General features: G+C 45.3%; 1 protein-coding gene across 2 annotated transcripts; it reads right to left on the minus strand.

Moving 5' to 3' along the window:
• Positions 1–879: 879 nt before the first annotated feature.
• On the minus strand, positions 880–22168 carry LOC109898327 (very-long-chain 3-oxoacyl-CoA reductase-A). 2 transcript variants are annotated; one of them, XM_031833036.1, is made up of 12 exons: positions 21865–22160; positions 21459–21540; positions 14071–14117; positions 13330–13405; positions 10594–10701; positions 9086–9150; positions 8686–8730; positions 8007–8041; positions 6996–7077; positions 5723–5788; positions 4906–5055; positions 882–2520 (listed from the first exon to the last, which is right to left on the minus strand). In XM_031833036.1, the coding sequence occupies exons 1-12, from the start codon at positions 21901–21903 to the stop codon at positions 2365–2367; spliced, it is 951 nt and encodes a 316-aa protein (XP_031688896.1). In that variant the 5' UTR covers positions 21904–22160; the 3' UTR covers positions 882–2364. The 2 variants fall into 2 exon arrangements, with proteins under 2 accessions (XP_031688895.1, XP_031688896.1); XM_031833035.1 differs by lacking the exon at positions 21459–21540 and having other exon boundaries at positions 880–2520; positions 21865–22168.
• Positions 22169–24193: the final 2025 nt, after the last annotated feature.

Below are 24193 nucleotides of genomic sequence, written 5' to 3' on the forward strand. Positions count from 1 at the left end.
GTCATTCCACATGCAGACAGCTGTTGCTTAGTCTCTGGTCATTCCACATGCAGACAGCTGTTGCTTAGTCTCTGGTCATTCCACATGCAGACAGCTGTTGGTTAGTCTCTGGTCATTCCACATGCAGACAGCTGTTGCCTAGTCTCTGGTCATTCCACATGCAGACAGCTGTTGCTTAGTCTCTGGTCATTCCACATGCAGACAGCTGTTGGTTAGTCTCTGGTCATTCCACATGCAGACAGCTGTTGCCTAGTCTCTGGTCATTCCACATGCAGACAGCTGTTGCCTAGTCTGGTCATTCCACATGCAGACAGCTGTCGCTTAGTCTCTGGTCATTCCACATGCAGACAGCTGTTGCTTAGTCTCTGGTCATTCCACATGCAGACAGCTGTTGCCTAGTCTCAGGTCATTCCACATGCAGACAGCTGTTGGTTAGTCTCTGGTCATTCCACATGCAGACAGCTGTTGGTTAGTCTCTGGTCATTCCACATGCAGACAGCTGTTGGTTAGTCTCTGGTCATTCCACATGCAGACAGCTGTTGCTTAGTCTCTGGTCATTCCACATGCAAACAGCTGTTGCTTAGTCTCTGGTCATTCCACATGCAAACAGCTGTTGCTTAGTCTCTAGTCATGCCGCATACAGACAGCTGTTGGTTGTTGTTCTTGGAACTATGACAATGGTGGATTACTGGTTGTGACATCATAAAGTGATAAGAGAGAGTCTTGGCCCCAAAATCTTAGTAAAGATGGAGGCTGGGAGGGGGAACACATTGGTTGTGCCCCCAAACAGTGTACTGTTTCCTATAGTATACTACTTTTGCGTAGTGCACTAAGGGAACAGGGTGCCATTTGGAATGAATCTTACAAAGGAATACCAGAGAAAAGCATACGCCATGTTTTATCAACTGTTTTTTTTAAACACAAGGAATATAAACTTTGCATTTGAATCCCTTTTAAACAGCATAGTACATGTTCATTAATAATATCCAGAAATCATACAAAAAGTTGGAGTGAAACTACAGAGCACATTGCCCAGTATTTTTTTAAGTTATAAAATCATAGAAAAGTTCTGAATATTATACAGGTGCAAAGTAGCAGGAGTTCATGGCAATTCACTGCTCAACATCCCTGATCATGTAAAACTGGTTGAGTTTCACACTGAGAACTCTTCTAAAAAAGGCACCACGGTTAAAGTCTGAACATTGGTCAGAACAAGCCAGAGAGATCCAAGGCCCTCACTGACCAAACCCCCAAACAAAACAGTCAGAAAGAGTTGTGCTCGTTGTACAAAGAGGCAATCTTGCACAATATAATACATACAATCTTTGGTATCTGCAATACAGTGTATGAGCTGTAAGCCAACAGCGTGTATGGTCAGCTTTTCAACTATTAGTGTCACTCGTTCAGAGCTCCATACAAGGACATCAATGTGCCAAAGTCCCTCGTTGGACCAAAACCAACAAGAACTGGATGAGAAAGAGAGAAAAGAATGTACTTTTGTTTCCCTCCATCAAATCCATAAAACAACCTTACAAGATTGCAGTTGGACAACTTAAAACCAGGAAACAAAACAAATCCACAAAAACAACCACAGAAAAAAAAAAGGCCAACAACTCAGCTAAAGACAAGACAAGCTGAGGCTGGAGAGAGATCCTTACATGGGCTAAGGTCTGAAACGTGTACAAGCCATCAACTCTGACTATCCGGGTTCTTGATTCCTCCCTCTGGAAGCTCATTGGAAGGTGTTCGAGGGGTGGGACCTTTGAGCCTGTCCTCCAATGAGCTTAGAGAGGTGTTAAGGAAATTAGGAATCAAGGACAGGAGGGATTAAGATCACCACTTGTACACTTTTCAGCCACAGCGTATAAACACAATTTCGTAAAGTGCCTGAAGATCTAGCTTGCTTTTACGTACATAAAAATATATTTGAGATTCTTATCACCAATTCATTTGTTTACATAGAAAAATAACTATTCCCTGTGCTGAGAACAAAGACCTTTTCCTTTCATTTATTTTGTTCCTGCCACTGTGGCCAGTTACTACTTCATTCAGAGAGACTTGCTAAAGTTACATCAATATGGACTCTGACACAAAAAAAGTGAAAATTCAACAACATTATCTAATGCAGCTTTGCCCAACCCTCTAATCAGGCTTCCCCAGACGTTTCACATGGTTTTAAACCTAAAATGGCACACTTGACACCATTAGTCAACTAAATGGAATCAGGTGTGCCAGTTTATGGCTAAAACTAAACAAACAATGTGAAACGTCTGGGGGGGGGGGGGGGGCCTGATCAACACAGACACAGTCCAGGGTAGTTCTATGGTCAGCTTCTAGTCTCCATTCGTTGCTATGGAGTTGGTTTTACTCGCTCTTCAGCCGGTCACTCTTCCCGTTGCTCTGGTTGGCCGGTTCCCTCAGCTTCCTCCTCTTCAGGTATCCGGTGCGTTGGGCTCGGTTCATCCTGGCCCCGAAGTAGATGACCAAGTTAATAGGCACCAGGACAGTGGTCAGCCAGCCCTGAAGACAGAGGACCAGGTTAATAGCCACCAGGACAGTGGTCAGCCAGCCCAGTAAGAGGTTAATTAGCACTCAGTGTGGACATACTATACAAAACATTAAGAACACCTGCTCTTTCCATGACAGACTGACCAGGTGAAGCCGGATGAAAGTTATGATCCCTTATTGATGTCACCTCTTAAATCTTCAAAAATCAGTGTAGATGAAGGGGAAGAGACAGGTTAAAGAAAGATTGTTAAGTCTTGAGACATGGATTGTGTGTGTGTGCCATTCAGAGGGTGAATAGGCAAGACACAAATATTTAAGTGTCTTTCAACGGGGTATGGCAGTAGGTGCCAGGCACACCGGTTTGAGTCCAGAACTGCAACGCTGCTGGGTTTTTCACACTCAGTTTCCCCGTGTGTATCAAGAATGGTCCACCACCCAAAGAACATCCAGCCAACTCGACAACTGTGAGAAGCAGTAGAGTCAACATGGACCAGCATCCCTGTGGAACACTTTCAACACCTTGTAGAGTCCATGCCCCAATGAATTGAGACTGTTCGACGGCAAAAAGGTGGAGGTGCAACTCAATAGAAGGTTTTTAATGTTTAGTACACTCAGTGCATTCGGAAAGTATTCAGACCCCTTGGCTTTTTCCACATTGTTACATTACAGCCTTATTCTAAAATGTATTAAATAGTTTCCCCCCGCAATGTCACAACTAAAAAAAAAAAAAAACAGGTTAGACAATTCTGCAAATGTATAATAAAAACATTTACGTAAGTATTCAGACCCTTTATTCAGTACTTTGTTGAAGCACCTTTGGCAGCAATTACAGCCTTGAGTCTTCTTGGGTATGACTCTACAAGCTTGGCACACCTGTACTTGGGGGGGTTTCTCCCATTCTTCTCTGCAGATCCTCTCAAGCTCTGTCAGGTTGATGGGGAGCGACACTGAGCAGCTATTTTCACATCTCTCCAGAGAGGTTTGATCGGGTTCAAGACCGGGCTCTGGCTGGGCCACTCAATGACGTTCAGATACTTGTCCCGAAGCCACTCCTGCGTCGTCATGGCTGTGTACCATTGTCTTGTTGGAAGGTGACCCTTCATCCCAGTCTGAGGTCCTGAGCGGTCTGGAGCATCAAGGATCTCTGTACTTTTCTCCGGTCATCTTTGCCTCAATCCTGTCTCCCAGGCCCTGCCGCTGAATAACATCTCCACAGCATAATCCTGTCACCCCCATGCTTCACCGTAGGGATGGTGCCAGGTTTCCTCCAGATGTGGCACTTGCCATTCAGGCCAAAGAGTTATATCTTGGTTTCATTAGATAATCTTGTTTCTCATGGTCTGAGAGTCCTTTAGGTGCCTTTTGGCAAACTCCAAGCGGGCTGTAATTGCCTTTTATTGAAGAGTGGCTTCTGTCTGGCCACTCTACGACAAAGGCCTGATTGGTGAAGTGCTGCAGAGATGGTTGTCCTTCTGGAAGGTTCTCCAATCTCCAGAGGAAATCTGCAGCTCTGTCAGAGTGTCCATCAGGTTCATGGTCACCTCCCTGACGAATGACCTTCCCTCCCAATTGCTCAGTTTGTCCGGGCGGCCAGCTCTAGGAAGAGTCTTGGTGGTTCCAAACTTCTTCAATTTAAGAATGGAGGCCAGTGTTCTTGGGGACCTTCAATGCTGCAGATATATTTTGAAGCCCTTCCTCAGATCTGTGCCTCGAAACAATCCTGTCTTGGAGCTCGATGGACAATTCCTTTTGACCTCACGGCTTGGTTTTTGCTCTGACATGCACTGTCAACTGTGGGACCTTATATAGACAGGTGTGTGCCTTTCCAAATCATGTCCTATCAATTGAATTTACCACAGGTGGACACCAATCAAGTTGTAGAAACATCTCAAGGATGATCAATGAAAACAGGATGCACCTGAGCTCAATTTAAAGTCTCATAGCAAAGGGTCGGAATGCTTATTTACATAAGGTATGGGTTTATTTTTTATAAATGTAAAAATAACATTTTTTTTTTTAAATCACTCATTTTCACTTTGTCATTATGGGGTATTGTGTGTGGATGAGAATAAAACATTTAAATACATTTTAAATAAGGCTACAACTCAACAAAATGTGGAAAAAGTCAAGGGGTCTGAATACTTTACGAATGCACTGTACACAGAGGGTACATTCATTATTCAGTGACGTGAAACAAAATATTTCTACATGACAAACAGATCATATCAGCTCAGAACGTTCTGCACCAAACAGAAGAAAACGTACATAAACTGGGAAGGACTACCTGGACTTGTCCAAAAAGAAACACATTTGTTTGTTTTCAAAAACATTTGAAAGAATTAAAAAACTAAGGGAGATTTGGGGGGGGGGGGGGGGGGGGGGGGGGGCAGTCCGTACCATTACAGCGTGGGGGAAGTAGCCGTTGGTCTGGCCCTGCAGTCCGATGGTGTTCAGCTCCGCGGCCACATAGCGCTCAGGGGTGGGCTTGTCCAGGGTGGGCTTCTTGATACGGGTCATCTTGGTGGCCACAAAGAAGGGCAGTACACTCTAGAAAACAAAATATGCAAGAAAAGCTGAAAATTAAACAATGTATATACACCAACAGTATCCACGTTAAAGACACGACTTGAGACCTGTTGAGTTAGTGTTTCCCAATCTGGGACCTGGGAACCCAAAAGGGGTACACATTTAGAATAGTTGAATCAAGTGTATGAGTGCTAAGGCAAAAACAAAACCGTTGGGTCCTCAGGACCAGGATTAGATTGAGTTTTGTTGAACTGCAGGGCTGCACGGTGTAGCCATAGCTAGCTTTGTAGAACTGTACGGAGAATAAGTCAGACGGAAATAAGTAGCGAACAGGGTCATGTTTTGTATGCAAACGTTGCCGAACGTGGTGCAAACGTTGCCGAACGTGGTGCAAACGTTGCCGAACGTGGTGCAAACGTTGCCGAACGTGGTGCAAACGTTGCCGAACGTGGTGCAAACGTTGCCGAACGTGGTGCAAACGTTGCCGAACGTGGTGCAAACGTTGCCGAACGTGGTGCAAACGTTGCCGCAAACGTGGCCGATAGAAATTCCATGAATAGAGCTGAGGTGATCCCTTATCCTACCTGCTAGAGAGGCATGTTTGTTCTACATAACACAATTGTACCTGAACGTTGCCCAACATGGTGTCCTGCTGAAAGGGGCCCAGGTAAACAGGGAGAGTTCCTACCTGGACAATGATTCCCTTGGCCTTATACTCCTCCTGAAGTCCACGAGAGAAGAAGTCCACAAAAGCCTAAAGGTACCAAGAGATATTATCATCATCATCAACAGACCTTCTACGCCATCAAAAGGAACATGAAACGCAACATCCCAATTAGTATGTGACAAAATATATATTTTTTATTAAATACTTAAAATCAGTTAATGAACAGGTCCACTCCCCAACCAATAATTCACAAAATGGGACAAACACCCAATTGAGACTCTACATGCAGAATTCTGCAAAAATATACTTTGTGTACAATGGAAAACCCCAAACGATGCAGAGCAGAATTAGGCCAATACCCGCTAGTTATCTACATCCAGAAAAGAGCTGTTCAATTCTACATCCACCTAAAAGAAAGTGATACACACATTGCACCACAAAATCCTCACCTACAGAGAGATGAACCTAGAGAAGAGTCCCCTCAGCCAGCTGGTTCTGGGGCTCTGTTCACAAACAGACCCCACAGAGTCCCAGGACAGAAACTATTTTAGACCAAATCAAATTTTGAGAAAGCAAAAAACTATGACACGGGAAAGTATCAATGAAAAAGAGCAAATTGGAATGCTATCTGTCCCTAAACAGAGAGTACAGTGGCAGAATACCTGACCATAGACTGACCCCAAATTAAGAAAATCTTTGACTGTCTGCAGACTGACCATAGCCTCGCTGTCTTCGAGAGCCACGTCTGCCTGTGTCCACTGCCCACAAAATGAGGTACAAACTGAGCTACACCTCCTAACCTGCCAAATGTATGACCACAAGAGACACATATTTCCCTACAGAACACAAACCCATAAAGACTTTGAAAATCAAAACATTGATAAAGTCCCATATCTGTTAGGCAAAATACCAGTGTGACATCACAGTAGTAAGATTTGTGGCCCGTTGCCATGACAAAAGGCTAACCAGAGGAGCACAAACATTTATTTTCCTTTCATACTTTAACACTGTACATGGCCAATAATATAGCATTTGAAATGTCTATATTATTTTAAAACTGAGTGTAAATGTTTACTGATTGTTTATAATTTGCTTTGTAAACATACGTTTCCCCATGCCAATAAATCCCTTAGAATATGTGAGAGAGCGCCCCCTACTGAGCTACAGCTGGAGAACCAAAAGGTTTCGCTATACGTAACAAATCCTACTATGGAACATTTTATAAACACGTGTTGTATCTGTCGGTCTGCGGGTGGTGCAGGTCTGTATATAGAGGTCTATGAGTGGCCCTTGCCTTGGAAGAGGAGTATACAGTGAGGAGTGGGACAGGGTACATGCCACTAGCAGAGGAGATGTTGAGGACCACACCTTTGGACCTGAAACACACAAAACAAAAGGGGATGAGAGGACTTTCCTCTTGTTCTGCTATGGCGCGCTGGAAGGTGCCGTGGTCTGTTTGTCAGAGTACAAGCAGACTAGTTCCACTGTAAACTGCCACACACAGTAATCAAAGTCAGTGTGGGTTGCCATGGCAGTCGCTTGCTGACGTAGTTTGTGCCCCTGTTGCTGCAGTGATGTAGTGAAAATGGGGTTGGTTGGCCCCTCACCTTTCCATTGGCCCAGAGATCCCATGTGATTCGTCCGAGCCAATCCGAGGGCGCACTTTGTGTGAATTGAAAAACAGCTGGTCAGAATGGGGAACAAAGAAAGAGGGCTAGAAAGGAGGGGAGGCGCAGCTGGGTGGTGGGGGAGCTGGGAGAAGGGGAAGGAGGGGAGGCGCAGCTGGGTGGTGGGGGTGCTGGGAGAAGGGGAAGGAGGGGAGGCGCAGCTGGGAGGAGGAGCTGTGTATTAGTGTATCCTCTGGATAACACCCTTGGTCTCCTGTTCTAAACATATCAAGTCCGTCTTCATATCATGGTCCTTCTAATAGAGCACATTTAGGCTTTTCTGATGTAGGTTCCAGCATTGGAATAGCCTGAGTGCCACAGCCCGTTTCTGCCCTCTTGCAAACTCTTTATGGAATTAGAGTGACAAGGAGTGGAATGATCTCTGACTAGTACCCACACTAGCATTAGAGGGGAGGTGGGTGAAAAATCAACCACTCAGGTTGACAAATGATTTTATTTAGAATTTATAGTTTTATGGTGAAGCACCGCATTGTCATGACAAGAATTTGACTGAGACGTAAAACCCCATAAAGAACTGCCTCAGACTACCTAGTTTGGCACTAAGGCAAATAAAAACTGAATGTACGTTTCTTTATGAAATGTGGCAACAGCACTTCTAAAAAAGGAAACCAACTCACCTCTGAACCATTCTGGGCAGGACAAGACGGGTCATCTGAAAAGGCAAAGGTCAAATCCTGAGCAACAGGTCAACGATCTGATAGAACAGGTCAGGAATCAGTGGATGCAGCATATACAGCACCATATAAATCACGGGGGACACTACAGATCACACTTTATGCAAATATTCAATTTCCAGACAAAATTGATTGGACAAGAAAGTTGTCTCTTAATTTATTTTTTAAATTAAAAGTCATTTAAAGTTACAGGACCAGCGATGAACTTTAGATCCCACTACAGATTTACCCCAGTTGCATTATGGGAGATGTATGGCACACTGGTACATTTCAGCCACATGAGAAGCAGGGCAAGAGAGAGGAAGGGTAAGAAAGGGTAGTCTATGGGGGAACAATGACAGTTGTGTAGTTCACCGATGCTCTGGGAACCTGCAGCACAGCAGCAACAGCGAAGGAGGAGAGGAAAGAATGGGTGGGTGAAGAGGACGAGAGAAAGATGGACGCCCGTCTACATGCCGTCCGTGCCAGTGATACCAGCGTGTCGCCAATACGTCGTCTTAACACTGAAATCCCTGAACTTTGCCTCAGAGACAAAGTGCACAGCGTCACTGATTTAAAAAAACACACTAGATGGTACACATGTACACTCATAGAACTTCTCCAGAAACAAGAGAACTCTTACCTGGCAAACAGAGGTCATGTTGACATTGATCATGTTGGTGATGAACTAGAATGTAGAAGAAAAACATTAGTTTAAGTGTAAAAACTCCTCTCAAACAGTTTTCAAAGTGGTTCTGAAGAGCCAAAACGGGTCCCAGTTGTGTACTACGTCATTAACCATGCGTTACCAATTTTGCAAATGGTGTGATATGTTACGAATTTGTTGTGCTTAAGATCCCAGATTGCATCTTTAAATCATTCCGAACGCAAACAGTCTTAATTTATTTTCTACAGCTAAAGTAACGCTAGGAACCTTCTGGAACTCAACTGGTTTCAAAAGGTGTCAGTCCCCCTGAAGTAACTGATGGTGAGCCCATGCTTCACTCAATTTTTTTATTTTATTTTTATTTTTAAATACTCACGTTATCCAGGTCAGGAATATGCAGGAAGTACTCAGGGTAGGGATAGGAGATTCCAACATTGTTCACTGTTGAATAATTGTTTTTATTTAAAAGCAGACGAGACCATAGTTATTGGCAATAAAGAAATTCAAAACTGCTGCTGTTACACTTGAAAGCCACCAGGGGGCAGCAGGACCTTATGAGCGCAAGGTGTTCATAAAAAGTGCACACAACCACACCTTAAACTGGAAGAGCAAGCCAAGCAGCACATGTACTTATGGGCTCTCACACAAAGAACAATGATCTCGTCTGAAAGTGACAGTCACACAGCAAGAATGTGGACTGACGGAGAGTGACATCTGAAAACGAATCAACTCTGTAGGTACATCCTAAGGCATACTAGTAGGCGGTTCATTCTGAATGACCACACTGAGAATAGAGTAACACTACTACTGTTTTAGATTTTTAGGGTCACAACTCCAGGACTCACTGCATCTTATTTTCTAAGGAGTCAAAGTACAGTCCATGGACCAGCGGCACGACCGGACAGTCAAAATCAAATGTATTTGTCACACACATGGTTAGCAGATGTTAATGCGAGTGTAGCGAAATGCTTGTGCTTCTAGTTCCGACAATGCAGTAATAACCAACGAGTAATCTAACAATTCCAAAACTACTACCTTATATATACACACACGTGTAAAGGGATAAAGAATATGTACATAAAGATATATGAATCAGTGATGGTACAGAACGGCATAGGCAAGATGCAGTAGATGGTATCGAGTACAGTATATACATATGAGAGGAGTAATGTCGTATATGTAAACAAAGTGGCAGTTTAAAGTGGCTAGTGATACATGTATTACATAAAGATGCAGTAGATGATAGAGTACAGTATATACATATATGAGATGAGTAATGTAGGGTATGTAAACATTATATGAAGTAGCCGACAGTCCCTGGCCCAGCGGCCCGACAGTCCCTGGCCCAGCGGCCCGACAGTCCCTGGCCCAGCGGCCCGACAGTCCCTGGCCCAGCGGCCCGACAGTCCCTGGCCCAGCGGCCCGACAGTCCCTGGCCCAGCGGCCCGACAGTCCCTGGCCCAGCGGCACGACAGTCCCTGGCCCAGCGGCACGACAGTCCCTGGCCCAGCGGCACGACAGTCCCTGGCCCAGCGGCACGACAGTCCCTGGCCCAGCGGCACGACAGTCCCTGGCCCAGCGGCACGACAGTCCCTGGCCCAGCGGCACGACAGTCCGTTAAACAAGTGTAAACATGCATGCAACCATAGTGTCAGTATGTGCTGCTGGGGAAAACAAATTTAACTTTTTTTTAAACTGACACGTTTACCTCGGTACAACAAACAAAATGCGCAATGTCAAAAGTGTGTTCGCGCGAGTCGTTTATCTGTGTAGATTATGAGACCGATGTCAGTATGTGAGGATGTTTTGTGAAACAGATGAGAACGTGGTGTGTTGAAGTTGTGGTACACAGAGCGAGGCTGACCAGACAAAAGGAACACCTACCCAACACTCCGATCTCCAGGCCTGCCAGTCCAGCTTCGATCTTGGGGTAGATATCCGACAGACCAAAGTCCACAGCGATGGTCTTGGTCTCCACCTTGTATTGCTCCTCTGTAAACAGTTGATGTTAACGGTGGGACATTAGTACAATATTCCATTAAATGATGAGCAGTACATATTGGAGGAGAGATTTATATGGTTGTCTGGCTGTGTTTCAATGCTTTCCTAATCAGGGGCGGCAGGGTAGCCTAGTGGTTAGAGCGTTGGACTAGTAACCGAAAGGTTGCAAGTTCGAATTCCCGAGCTGACAAGGTACAAATCTGTCGTTCTGCCCCTGAACAGGCAGTTAACCCACTGTTCCTAGGCCGTCATTGAAAATAAGAATTTGTTCTTAACTGACTTGCCTAGTAAAATAAAAGGTAAAATTTAAAAAAAGTTAGTTTTAGTGCAGACAGGAGGCAGCAAAGCTAACTTCGCGTTCTAATGTTATGTAGAGACAACCTGGAGAAAAAAAAACACGCCCATCAAGTAGTCTCCACTTACAATGGCCTACATACTCACTCATTCATACGTTATCATCAGTCAGCCCATTCACTGACTGCACTAAGTACGTTCCATGTCCCATCCAACAGGAGATCGATCCCTCTTTCAACAGAAATTCCATTGAAAAAAATAAAATAAATCAGTATGAAAATAGACAACTTTACCGACTCAAACAGGAGTGGGCGATGAATACAAACCCCCAAAAAACCTGTAAAAAAACCTCCTCTCTCTTCTCCTTTAACACTCTTGCCGCAATTAGAATGTAGAATACTCGTTTGTCTGATGTGCGCCCCGGTAAGATACGAGAGAAATTCAGGGGGATGTGCCAATCACAGAGAGGCATATTTCTGAACACAGCCAGGAGTCACTACTGCTGGATAAGGGGTGACATTTTAGTACAAGCCTTGGACAGATACCCTACATGGCCAAAAGTATGTGGACACGTGCTCGAACATCTCATTCAAAAATCATGGGCATTAATATGGAGTTGGTCCCTCCTCTGCTGCTGTAACAGCCTCCATTGATCTGGGAAGGCTATCCACTAGATGTTGGAACATTGCGATGGGGACTTGTTTCCACTTCAGTCACAAGAGCATTAGTGAGGTCGGGAACTGATGTTGGGCGATTAGGCCTGGCTTGCAGGCGGCGTTCCAATTCATCCCAAAGGTGTTCGATGGGGTTGAGGTCAGAACTCTGTGCAGGCCAGTCAAGTTCTTCCACACCGATCGACAAACCATTTCTGTATGGACCTTGCTTTGTGCAGAGGCATTGTCATGATTGTAACAGGAAAGGGCTGTCTAGAATGTCATTGTGTGCTGTAGCGTTAAGATTTCCCTTCACTGGAACTAAGGTGCCCGAACCATGGAAAAACAGCCGCAGACCATTGTTCCTCCTCCACCAAACTTTACAAATGGCACTACGCAGTCGGGAAGGTAGTGTTCTCCTGGCACCCGCTAAACCCAGATTAGTCTGTCAGACTGCCAGATGGTGAAGTATGATTCATCAATCCAGAGAACGCGTTTCCACTGCTCCAGAGTCCAACGGCGGCGAGCTTTACACCAATTCCGCTTGGCATTGCACATGATGGTGATCTTAGGCTTTTGTGTGGCTGCTCAGCCATGGAAATCCATTTCATGAATCACCCGACGAACAATTATTGTGCAGATGTTGCTTCGAGGCAGTTTGGAGTGTTGTAACCGAGGAGACTTTTTTTTACGCGCTACAGCACTCACTGGTGACGTTTGGTGAGCTTGTTTGGTCTATCACTTAGCAGGCTGAGCTGTTGTATCTCCTAGACATTCTCACTTCACAGTAACAGCACTTACAGTTGACCGGGGCAGCTCTAGCAGGGCATCCTGATGGTGCCATGTTGAAAGTCACTGAACTCTTCAGTAAGGCCATTCCACTGTCGATGTTTGTGTATGGCGATTACATGGCTGTGTGCTCGATTCTATATCTGTCAGCGATGGGTGTGGCTGAAACAGCTGAATCCACTCATTTTAAAAGGTGTCCACATACTTTTGGACACGTAGTGTACAACGCAGGCATGCCCACGCGGACATCTTCATCTTCCCACACACCGTGCCCTCAACCCGACAGCTTTCCATGACGATCTGAAGGGATTCCAGGCTTCCACAGACAGGGATTCCAGGCTTCCACAGACAGGGATTCCAGGCTTCCACAGACAGGGATTGTGTATCCCCATGTTATATACAGTTCCTGTAATTATGTACAGGCTAGCCTTTACTAAAGGCTGGGGAAGCTTTTTAAACTGCCCCCCCCCCCCATCTTACACGTCAGCAGACCTGGTGCACACACACACACTATACTCCAAATCAAATTCTCTTGGTTACATACACATGGTTAGCAGATGTTAATGCAAGTATAGTGAAATGCTTGTGCTTCTAGTTCAGACAGTGCAGTAATATTTAACAATCACACACACCTAAAGGGATGGAGTAAGAATATGTACATATAAATATATGGATGACCGAACAGCATAGGCAAGATGCAGGAGATGGTAAAATACAGTATATACACATCTACATATACACATGAGATGAGTAATGCAATATACGTAAACATGATTAAAGTGACGTTATTAAAGTGACTATAGTGATCCACCCATTAGCATTGGGGTGACTGCCAGACAGTCAGAAAGAGGTGCACACACCCCTCATCCACACACACACTTACCAAGCTGCCTGGCGACGTCATCCAGCTTGTCCTGGGAGCGACTGATGAGCATCATGGCAAACCCTTTTCCAGCAAGCTGAGGGGCGAGAAGACGAGGTATACCTGAACACCACCACTCCAGTATACTTGAACACCACCACTCCAGTATACCTGAACACAGTCCCACCAGTTACTGAAGACCATACTGATCTTGAATGGGAGACTCAATAGGAATCAAGCTGCGCTGTTGCACGGGGCCAACTACTACGTCTTGACTGGAGAGAGCTGTCGCACGGGCCGGACAACTACCACGGCTTGACTGGGAGAGAGACCTGTAGCACGGGCCGGCCAACTACAACGTCTTGACTGGGAGAGAGACCTGTCACACAGGCCGACCAACTACCACATCTTGACTGGAGAGAGCTGTTGCACAGGCCAACTACCACGTCTTGACTGGGAGAGAGACCTGTAGCACGGGCCGAACAACTACCACGTCTTGACAATAGAGAGAGACCTGTAGCACGGGCCGACCAACTACCACATCTTGACTGGGAGGGAGAGACCTGTTGCATGGGCCGACCAACTACTATGTCTGTGCTTTTACTACTACTCTAAAAACACATGGCCCAATGACAAGGGTTCTCCAACTCAACATGGAACTGTGTGTGTGTGTGAGGAACTGAGTAGAAGCCTGGGAACCACTGCTCTTGTGTGTTTTTCTATGGAGGAAATTAAATAATGGGCCCCATGCAGGAAACTCACCTTCTCTGCATAGACTTTCCCGATTCCGTCTGTGGCTCCCGTCACAACTGGAGATAAAAAATAAATAAAAAAATGGGGAGAAGTCAGTACAGGTTCTCATAACATTTCAGCCTGGTGCCAAATCACTATACACACCACACTTCAAACTGTATGGACTGCTAACATAGTGGGGAATATGACAACCAATATATTGGGGGTCTAACATACTGAACAAAAATCAACACCACATGCAACTATTGCTATGATTTTACTGACTTAAAAAGGTCATAATGATATCGGTCAAATGAACTGAATTAGACTGGGCTGGGGTGCAGCCATGGGTGGGCATAGGCCCACCCACTGGGGAGCCAGACCCAACCAGTCAGAGCTTTTCCCCACAAAAGAGCTTTATTACAGACAGAAATACTCCTTAGTTTCAGCCATCCAGGTGGCTGGTCTCAGACTATCCCGCAGGTGAAGAAGCCGGATGTGGAGGTCCTGGGCTGGCATGGTTACATGTGGTTGTGAGGCTGGTTGGACATACTACTAAATTATGTTGGAGGCGGCTTATGGCAGAGAAATTAACATTCAATTCTCTGGCAAACTCTCTGGTGGACATTCCTGTAGTCAGCATGCCAAATTGCACACTCCCTTAAAAGTTGAGACATCGGTGGCATTGTGTTGTGCAACAAAACTACACATTTTAGTGGCCTTATTGTCTCCAGCACAAGGTGCACCTGGGTAATGATCATGCTGTTTAATCAGCTTCTTGATATGCCACACCTGTTAGGTGGATGGATTATCTTGGCAAAGGAGAAATACTCACTAACAGGGATGTAAGCAAATTTGTGCACAACATTTTAGAGAAATAAGCATATGGAAAATGTCTGAAATCTTTTATTTCAGCTCATGAAACATGTGACCAACACTTTATATTTTTGTTCAGTATACATTAACATGAAGTGTCCTCATGCTATTCCGGTCAAGGCTTTCAAAAAGAAACTCATTGCAGAGAAAATTCCTTTGTCTTAACTAAATTGTGATGTCATAATTTCTGGTCAGACTGCTTTTCGGATGATCAAAAACAGCAACAGTGGAGCAACAGAGCCTTCACAGCACTGGAGCCTTCACAGCACTGGAGCCTTCACAGCACTGGAGCCTTCACAGCACTGGAGCCTTCACAGCACTGGAGCCTTCACAGCACTGGAGCCTTCACAGCACTGGAGCCTTCACAGCACTGGAGCCTTCACAGCACTGGAGCCTTCACAGCACTGGAGCCTTCACAGCACTGGAGCCTTCACAGCACTGGAGCCTTCACAGCACTGGAGCCTTCACAGCACTGGAGCCTTCACAGCACTGGAGCCTTCACAGCACTGGAGCCTTCACAGCACTGGAGCCTTCACAGGTGACTGGATGGCATTCGGTTCAAATAGAACATCTGTGTCAACAGCAAATCAGTCAAGGAGACACCCAACAACGTTATTAATCCACATGACAATGCACAAACATGGAACTGAAAGAAAATAAACTAGTAGAAATTCTACAACGTTATCAATAAGCTACGCTGACTCATTTTAAAACAAGGCCTCTTGACAAATGGTCTTTACAGTTGGCTGAAGAGAAAGGTCTATTAAACAAGTGGTTATAACGAAGACTAAAGACAGCAGAGCCCAAGCAGGATAGATGGATGTACAAGGAGTCCGGACTGATGTTCTAGTGACATTCTCTGCTCTCCTTGTCAGGAGGGAGCACTGCTATTTTTAGACAGCTTCTGCCCTTCACCCCCTAGTCCCTGCCTGACTGATCAACACACACCTCTCGCTACCCAAAGCCATCAGATGCAGGATGTTCAGGGTAGGAAGTGGGTACAAATGCTTACAATCACCCCACCCCAAAACCATCATGCACCATGAGTAGCACTGTAGCAGAGGAACCAACCCACAGATGATGAAAGATTCATGCAGGCAGTAGCCATTATTATCTAGCACCGAGCTGGAGAGGGGGGGGGGGGGGGGGGGGGGGGGGGGGGGGTGATGACGAACAAGAAGCACAAGAGGGAGGGAGAGCAGGGATCCTAGGGGTGGCTAAAAATAGAAAGAGCAGAATAATGAGAAGAGGGAGAGAGAAAGTGAACAAAAAAGGAGGGAGAGCGCAGCACAGAGTGAAAAGAGAAGCAGATTCCCTGGCCATCTTAAGTAAAACACTCCTGGGCAGAACAGCATCAATGGGCAACTTGACTGCATCACATCAGGTTGACAAAAAAAAGAAAAAAAAAGAGGGTATTCACAAGATGGAGAGGAGGAGGGTATTCACAAGATGGAGAGGAGGAGGGTATTCACAAGATGGAGTTAGAGAAAAAAACACTAACAGATCAGTCCATCCCTCTACAGGAAAAAGACAGAGAATTCAGGGCTCCCTGAAATGATGCAATGTATATTGATCCCATGTCTCAACGTATAGAGTGCAAATCAGTGTGTGTGGAATGATGTTACATTTCAGATGTACTTTTATCACCTAAAATGGTGGCCCGCGTTTGCCCTGGGTCCAATAGAGTAAGGACTGCAACAAACTGGACAGTTTCATCTCAATCTCTTCCTTCAAAAGACGCAAATCATGGAAACTCTTACTGACAGTTGTGGCTGCTTTGCGCGATATATTGTTGTCTATCTTCTTGCCCTTTGTGCTGTTGTCTGTGCCCAATAAAGTTTGTACCCTGTGTTGCTACCATGCTGTGTTGTCATGTGTTGCTACCGTGCTGTCTTGTCATCTTAGGTCTCTTTATGTTGTGTTGTCTCGTCGTGATGTTTGTTTAGTTCTATATTTTTATTAAATTAATTTTGTATTTTTTATCCCAGCCCCCGTCCCCGCATGAGGCCTTTTGGTAGGCCATCATTTTAAATAAGAATTTGTTCTTAACTAGTTAAATAAAAAGGTTAAATAAATGTAAAATATACCAAAGTAGCACACTAGAGGGAATAGGAGCCAGTTCAGACCCATTCATTCATAGACTGCTAGAGGGAAGAGGAGCCAGTTCAGACCCATTCATTCATAGACTGCTAGAGGGAAGAGGAGCCAGTTCAGACCCATTCATACATAGACTGCTAGAGGGAATAGGAGCCAGTTCAGACCCATTCATAGACTGCTATAGGGAATAGGAGCCAGTGCAGACCCATTCATAGACTGCTATAGGAAATAGGAGCCAGTGCAGACCCATTCATAGACTGCTATAGGGAATAGGAGCCAGTTCAGACCCATTCTTAGACTGCCCCATTGTGTTGTACTCTTGTGAAATGGAATAAAATAGATGAAAAAGATGCTAGAAAATTATTCATTCCACTCATCGACCCAGAAAGGAACATTGTGTCCAAACTTAAAATTCAGTCACACACACACACACCAGGGCTACAAGAAGAATGATTAATTCCCCTCACGTGAGGCGAGAGTTACAGCGGTGACAATCCTCACAGAAAGGGGCTACGCATGCAGCCGTGAGTGATATCACAGCAGCTGACGCTTCTCTACTGGGAGGACAGAAACAATGACAACCATGTGGGGGGAGGGGTTACTGTGTGTGGATCCATAGAGCCCTTTTTAAGTGTTGAATTGAAATGTAGAACGCCTCATTGGCACGAATGTTTCCCTCCCATCTTAACTACCTTCAAGATACAGAAAATTATCCTAAATGCCATTTTGGCTCAATGATGCCCCGAGCGGAAAGGGCATCAGTTGCAATCAGCGCAGAGTGCTGCACATCACATAACAGAGGTAGCTGCTGTATATCGACGTTCCCCCCCCTCGGCCGCACAGCGGAGCTGCCCCTGCCGCAACAAGCTGAGCTCTTCCCTCCACAGACCCCTTATGGCTACCCAGTCGCATCAAGCAACCTGGAGAACACATAGGGTCTCAGGAAACTGAAAACACATACTGTAGCCTGGAGCCTCATGCAACAGAGATTCTTTAGACCTCGTCAAGGAATTGACACTGAAAAGGGGGGGGGGGGGGGTAGAAAACAATATCGTGTCCGCACTCAGCAATGCATTCTCCCTAAGGGAAGACACATAGGAGCAGTGCAAGGATCCTTATTTTAGCCTCCTATTGCAGCACAGTTCATGGCTGTATACAATATAGCGCTGAAGCAAATTAAAAATGGGTACCAAACTACAAGTGGATCCCTGTCTCTGTGAGGAGAAGCGAGCCGCTCTCCTCTCATTACATAAACTGTCCCACCCCTCTTCCTCCTATCAACAATCCACCCCCTCCCGAGAGAGAGAGTGTGTGGTGGGGAGGGTGAGGGCTGCAGTAGAAGAGCCAATGTGCCCTCCATCCACCACCACCCTCAGACACACGCTGCTTTAAATAGCAGGAGAAGAAGGTCACATGGGCAAACAAACAAAACAGAAAAATAAAAATACTGCAGAGCAAAATCATCTGAGAGAAAATACATCTTATTAAAGTCTACTTCAGAGCCACCCAGGACCACCCAGGACCACCCAGAGCCACCCAGGACCACAAATAGTATCTATATTTAAGTCATAAAAATCAAGTTTATTTTTCTTCAAATCTCAACTTCTCTCTGGGGGGGGGGGGGCTTTCTAATCCCCCCCCCCATTGATACCTAGTTAGTGCATTGAAAGATAACTTATTAAAGATTGACATCACTAAATAGGATTTCATTTCAAATTATAACATACTGTAACTGAAATAAAAACCAGAACAGGCATTCCTTTAATGGTGTAACTGTAGCTGATATATCAAAACAATCAGAACAGGCATTCCTTTAAGAATGGTGTAACTGCAGATTCTTGAACACAATTCTAAATTAAAGCTACTTAAGGTCATTCAATTTGTTTTAAATATATAAAGCAACACATATTGGGCAGTCTTCTGCAGTGAATCGTATTCAGTTCACCCCCATTACAGAACAGTTACACTGCTAGGGTGGGATCTCCAAACAGAAAGACAATAGAAAAGAGTTCAGTTCAAACCATTCAGACTGACTAAACAGAACAAGTGGACAGGAACAGCACCTTGTGGGATTAGTTTTATTGTGGTGACAAAGTGTAGGTGAGGGGGGGGTGAAAAGGAGAGAAAGAGGAAAAGGAAAGAAAGAGAGAATGATAAAAAAAAGATCAAGAGCAGGACGGAGAGATGAGAGATGCTGCTGGACAGAGAAGAGTGGAGGAGAGGGGTGCTGGTGGGGGAGCTTGAAATGAGGAGCTGCAGCATTCTTTACCCGGAGCATGTTCGTCACATGAACTGCAACACTGCTCTCGCACTCTCTCTAGCACAACTCTTACACACACACCACTAGGGGGCAGCACATTCACAAGCATAGATGGAGCTGCAGACCATTCCTGAGGAACAGACACACTGGAGATGCACATATGGGAATGAAATGTATGTTCCTTACAATGAATGAAACGCTGCTCTAACCCCCCCCCCCCCCCACCGGCGTCTCCACACCCACCACAACTACCCCCCCCCCCACCACCACCGGCGTCTCGACACTCCCCCCACCGCCGCCATCTCCACACTCCCCCCACTCCACCTGCGTCTCCAACCCCCACTCCACCTGCGTCTCCAACCCCCACTCCACCTGCGTCTCCAACCCCCACTCCACCTGCGTCTCCAACCCCCACTCCACCTGCGTCTCCAACCCCCACTCCACCTGCGTCTCCAACCCCCACTCCACCTGCGTCTCCAACCCCCACTCCACCTGCGTCTCCAACCCCCACTCCACCTGCGTCTCCAACCCCCACTCCACCTGCGTCTCCAACCCCCACTCCACCTGCGTCTCCAACCCCCACTCCACCTGCGTCTCCAACCCCCACTCCACCTGCGTCTCCAACCCCCTTGCAGCTCCAGCCCCCTCTACTAGCGTCTTCACCCCCCCCCCCCCTCTACAAGCATCTCCACCCCTACGGCGTCTCCACCCCAGTGTCTCCAACCCCCTCTACTAGTGTCTTCACTCCCCCCGCATCTCCACACCTACTGGCAGCTCCACCCCTACTGGCAGCTCCAACCCTACTGGCAGCTCCAACCCTACTGGCAGCTCCAACCCTACTGGCAGCTCCAACCCTACTGGCAGCTCCAACCCCCTCTGATAGCGTCTCCACCCCTACGTACAGGTAGCCTGGTCCCAGGTCTGTTTGTGTTATTTAGACAATGACCATAAGAGTTGGCAACATTGTCTGTTTTGTGAGTCTTGCTCAACCTGGCTGCAAAACCTGCGCTTCAGGGAGAGGAACTAGTTTACCCATACCCTGGCACATAGTCACCTCTACACCGACCTCACCCCCACCCCCGCTACACATACTGAGGACTGTTATCATTGGAAATTAATGAGAAGAGGCTGAGGGTTGGTTTCAGGGCTAGGCATATTTCACATCACCACTTAAAGAAAAATTGCCAGGGTGGCATATGAAAAATGCCCCCCCCCCCCCCCAAAAAAACGAATTAAACCCTATTTATCAATCATATTAAATGTCACATGTACAGTGAGGTAGGCTAGTGGCAGCCTGCCAAACCTCAATGTGTAACAATCAATGTGGAGATTGACTACATACCTATTATAAATGGTTACATACGAACGTCCACGCAACATGAGAATGATTTTTTGAATCTATGACAAGGCAATAACCGATTACAGAGCTAGAGCGCAGACAAACCCGAACCCGGAGGCATAGAAGCCGAGAGTAGATCAAACTATGTCCTTATGCATTATATCAATGTGACACGTGTCCGATTCCTTAAACGCACATGGCATTCATTTTGTATCAAATTAAAATATAATTCCAGACCTAGGCCTTTTTTTGTGGTTTTTTGACAAACGTGCGTCATGATGCAGAGAAAGATGTGGCCGCTTTGCATATGTGAACGTCTAAGATAAAACCTATCCGGATGCTATGGAGTGCGCGCTGGGCCAATTGCGCAGCAAGACGAAAACGCGCTTCTCCTCCAGACGCAGTAGTATTCTCGAAAGAGGAGACTGGATAACTGGGTCAAGCTAGGACAAAGCTATTCCAACGAGACTAGTCTCCGCATTATGCAAAGACACGATTCTTAAAATGTCTACACAGCGAAGACAAACTTCTAGATTACCAAAACGGCGACAGAAAGCCCTAGTTTTAAACACACACACAAAAAAAATTGAAACAAGAACTGTCTGGATACGAATTAGACCAAATACAGTCAGAGGCAAAGAAACTAATAAAAGATCAATACATTTGATAACCCATTGCGTCAACAAAAAAACATGGTAACACTGTACGCATGACCAAATATATAATACTGTTGAATAACCTAACGATGTCAACATTAGGAATCTATATTTATAGAATTGGGCAGGTTATTCCTACAGCAAGTGGATGGGCAATTGTTGCCCAGTGTGCCGCTGGATGAATGCTCACCCACAACAGATCTCTGAATGAGGAGTGCACAACCTGCGCAAATTGGTTTGTGGTTCATCTGTACTGGACATCTTTGTCGATTCTAAAGGAGGGCGAAAAACAACGCTGGTTTGGGTTCTGGAACATCAGTCAGAGGTGCTGAAGTGCGGGTGTTGCGCGCACACACATTTAGCCAATAAGCATGATCTTGTTAACCAGTTAGTGCGTTTACTCGATTGCCCTGTTACACAACTCAACTTTCTAATGTCGCTGATACGTCAAAAATGATGAGAATATGGTTTTTGGGGGGAATTGCAAAGTTTCCCTGAAATATCCCAATGTTGACATTTTATTTTCGAATTCAGGGCTTACTGAAAAGCATTCGTGACTTGGGTTTTTTCGTAAGGAATTCGTGTGACCAACTCACCTGCCCATTTGCCCAATTTCGGAGAGAGCAACTGTCCATTTCCCAAGACCCAAAACCGAAAACCCTGGAGGAGTCGGTGGAGCACCCATAAAGACAGTGAGGCCACGGTGAATGTCCCGACCCAGAAGAGCGGCGTCTCGGTCATATGAAGCATGTGGTCCAACTTCAACGAATGCATTACAGCGGCTTTTCAGTGACTGTGTGGAGACCTCAAATTTAGGCAACGTGCTCTAATTTCAAGACACACGGTGAGTCCCTTTATAAGGTGGTTGTAGCGTCACACTCCCACAACTCCCCCAACACTCGTCTATCCAGATTTAAGCACACGCCCACCACCTACTCTACGGCTGCCTGCCAACCCACCTCCACTCCTGATTGGCTACAACAGCTGTCTACCAATAGAAACGGCCCACACTTTGGTGAATTTACATGTCAATCACGAAGAGTCTATTTCCATTCATGCAATTTTGTGTATGAAGGAGGGGGGGTCACATGTAGGTCCTAGGTGAGGAGCGATTGGGCGCACATTACGGCAACTTCTTTTCCGAGCCTTTTATTGGCTCTAGTCGAACAGGTTTTTCAGTTTCAGTCAGGGTTATGAAACCCTCCAAATCCACGCGTTCAAAAAAACAACTGTCCACACCACTTTATGAATGGAAGGATGCTCCGATTGGTCGAACAATAATCTATCCACCAGCCTCCCAAAGAGCTTTTGGAAAGACGCCATTCGATAAAGAAATGTCTATCATTGGTATCAGCGCGCACCCTTCTGGACATGACTCATTCGCCTATTTTAAGCACCCTGGTACCATTGTATTGATATTTACAACATGTGATAGGGTACGTGTAAGTAAGCATTTGACTATTAGTCTAAACATATTGTTTACGAAGCATGTGACGAATACAATTGTATTTTATTTGACATTTCATAGTTAAAGCTTATAAGCACACGCGTGTTTTTTTTGCTTACATTTTATGAGAGCTAGAGGTGCGCGTGAACAAGAGCCCCCCCCCCCCCATAAAAACTACAAACCCCATCTGGCCGATTTCATTCTATTCCCATGTTTCGCGAGACTACTGTCTCGCCATAGTAAATCAAAGATGGTGGATGAATAAAGATGTCCCACTCCCACAACTGTGACAAAAAAATATCTAAGTTCCGGTCTGCTTAAGTGGTCTCTCATTAGCACCAATGCATTAGCAGCTGTGTCTGGTCTGCTCAGTTGAATATGAACCAGAGAAAATGAGAGAGTGAGATGTCTCGCTTCCTCTTCTGTCTCTGAGTAAAATTTCCAAACACGTAAGAGGATGGGGAGATGTGTGATTACATAAACAGAGAGACAGTCAGTGAATTTCTAACATTTTATTCCGTTGCACTGTACATTTGTGAGCCACAATGACATCTCGAACATGATTATTGAGAGAATATGCGTCTCCTTTGCGCGATGTCACGACTGTGGAAAAATGTAGACTTGTTGTTGGGCATTTTGATGTACAGTGCGTCAGCCTGCAATCCAGACAGAGCGTCTCACAACAGTGTATCCTGGGATATTCTTGCCTTGAAGATACCCCGCTGTCGCCATAGTCTATTCGCTGTATGCCTGCACCGACATGTAAACTAAACATGAAATATGAACAAACCACAAATGCCTAAGAACATTTTACCAATGCAATGTGCTCAGCAAAATGTGCTCAGTAGGAAAAAACGATTGACTTTTGACAAGACATCATTCAACCATTTGCATTCTTTGACAGAAGTGAAGATCATTCGATATATACGTGATAAGTAGCGCCTACGTTATGGCTTGGATGAACTGGCGTTTCAGACGTTTATCTCACTTTTGTAACGTAGCCTATTTGGCATAGTAGCAAATTTACAGAATATTCTTACATTATTAATATATCTCTTCAGGTGATAGGATATTACTCAAACAGGGGTTATTCATTAAGAGGTAGCCTATTTTATTTATCATCCTGCTTAGATAGCTTATGACTTAACTTAACAACTATAGTGCCATTTTATAAAGGTCCATCAGAATTCATCTCTAAATTAAAAACAGCAACAACCAAAAAACGGGGCAAAAACATTTACAACAAATGAAAAGATATTTCAGCATTTGAGATCTTCTGAGCGTCCAAATGGACATGACTTACAGTCTATACCCATCAAATGAATACAACAATTCCACATGTAATTGTAAATTAGGATAGAAATACATTCAGCACTCTTCATATGTCACGTCCATCTGTTTTGTGAGTTACGTCAGTAGTAGTTATTCACACTGCTCTGAGCCCCCACCACGAACATCTGAAAAACAGTGATTATGCG

The sequence above is a fragment of the Oncorhynchus kisutch genome, linkage group LG10 (genome assembly GCF_002021735.2).
Source record: "Oncorhynchus kisutch isolate 150728-3 linkage group LG10, Okis_V2, whole genome shotgun sequence".
NCBI classification, from domain to species: domain Eukaryota; kingdom Metazoa; phylum Chordata; class Actinopteri; order Salmoniformes; family Salmonidae; genus Oncorhynchus; species Oncorhynchus kisutch.

Bases quoted from the DNA above. Each gene is read 5' to 3' on its own strand.
- LOC109898327 (XM_031833035.1), bottom strand. From the start codon at position 22,042: ATGCATTCGTTGAAGTTGGACCACATGCTTCATATGACCGAGACGCCG. The intron at 7,078-8,006 runs GTGAGTTGGTTT...TGTGTGTTTCAG, and splicing joins CTGCCCAGAATGGTTCAGAG to GTCCAAAGGTGTGGTCCTCA. The intron at 5,056-5,722 runs GTAGGAACTCTC...TTTGTTTTCTAG, and splicing joins CCAAGGGAATCATTGTCCAG to AGTGTACTGCCCTTCTTTGT.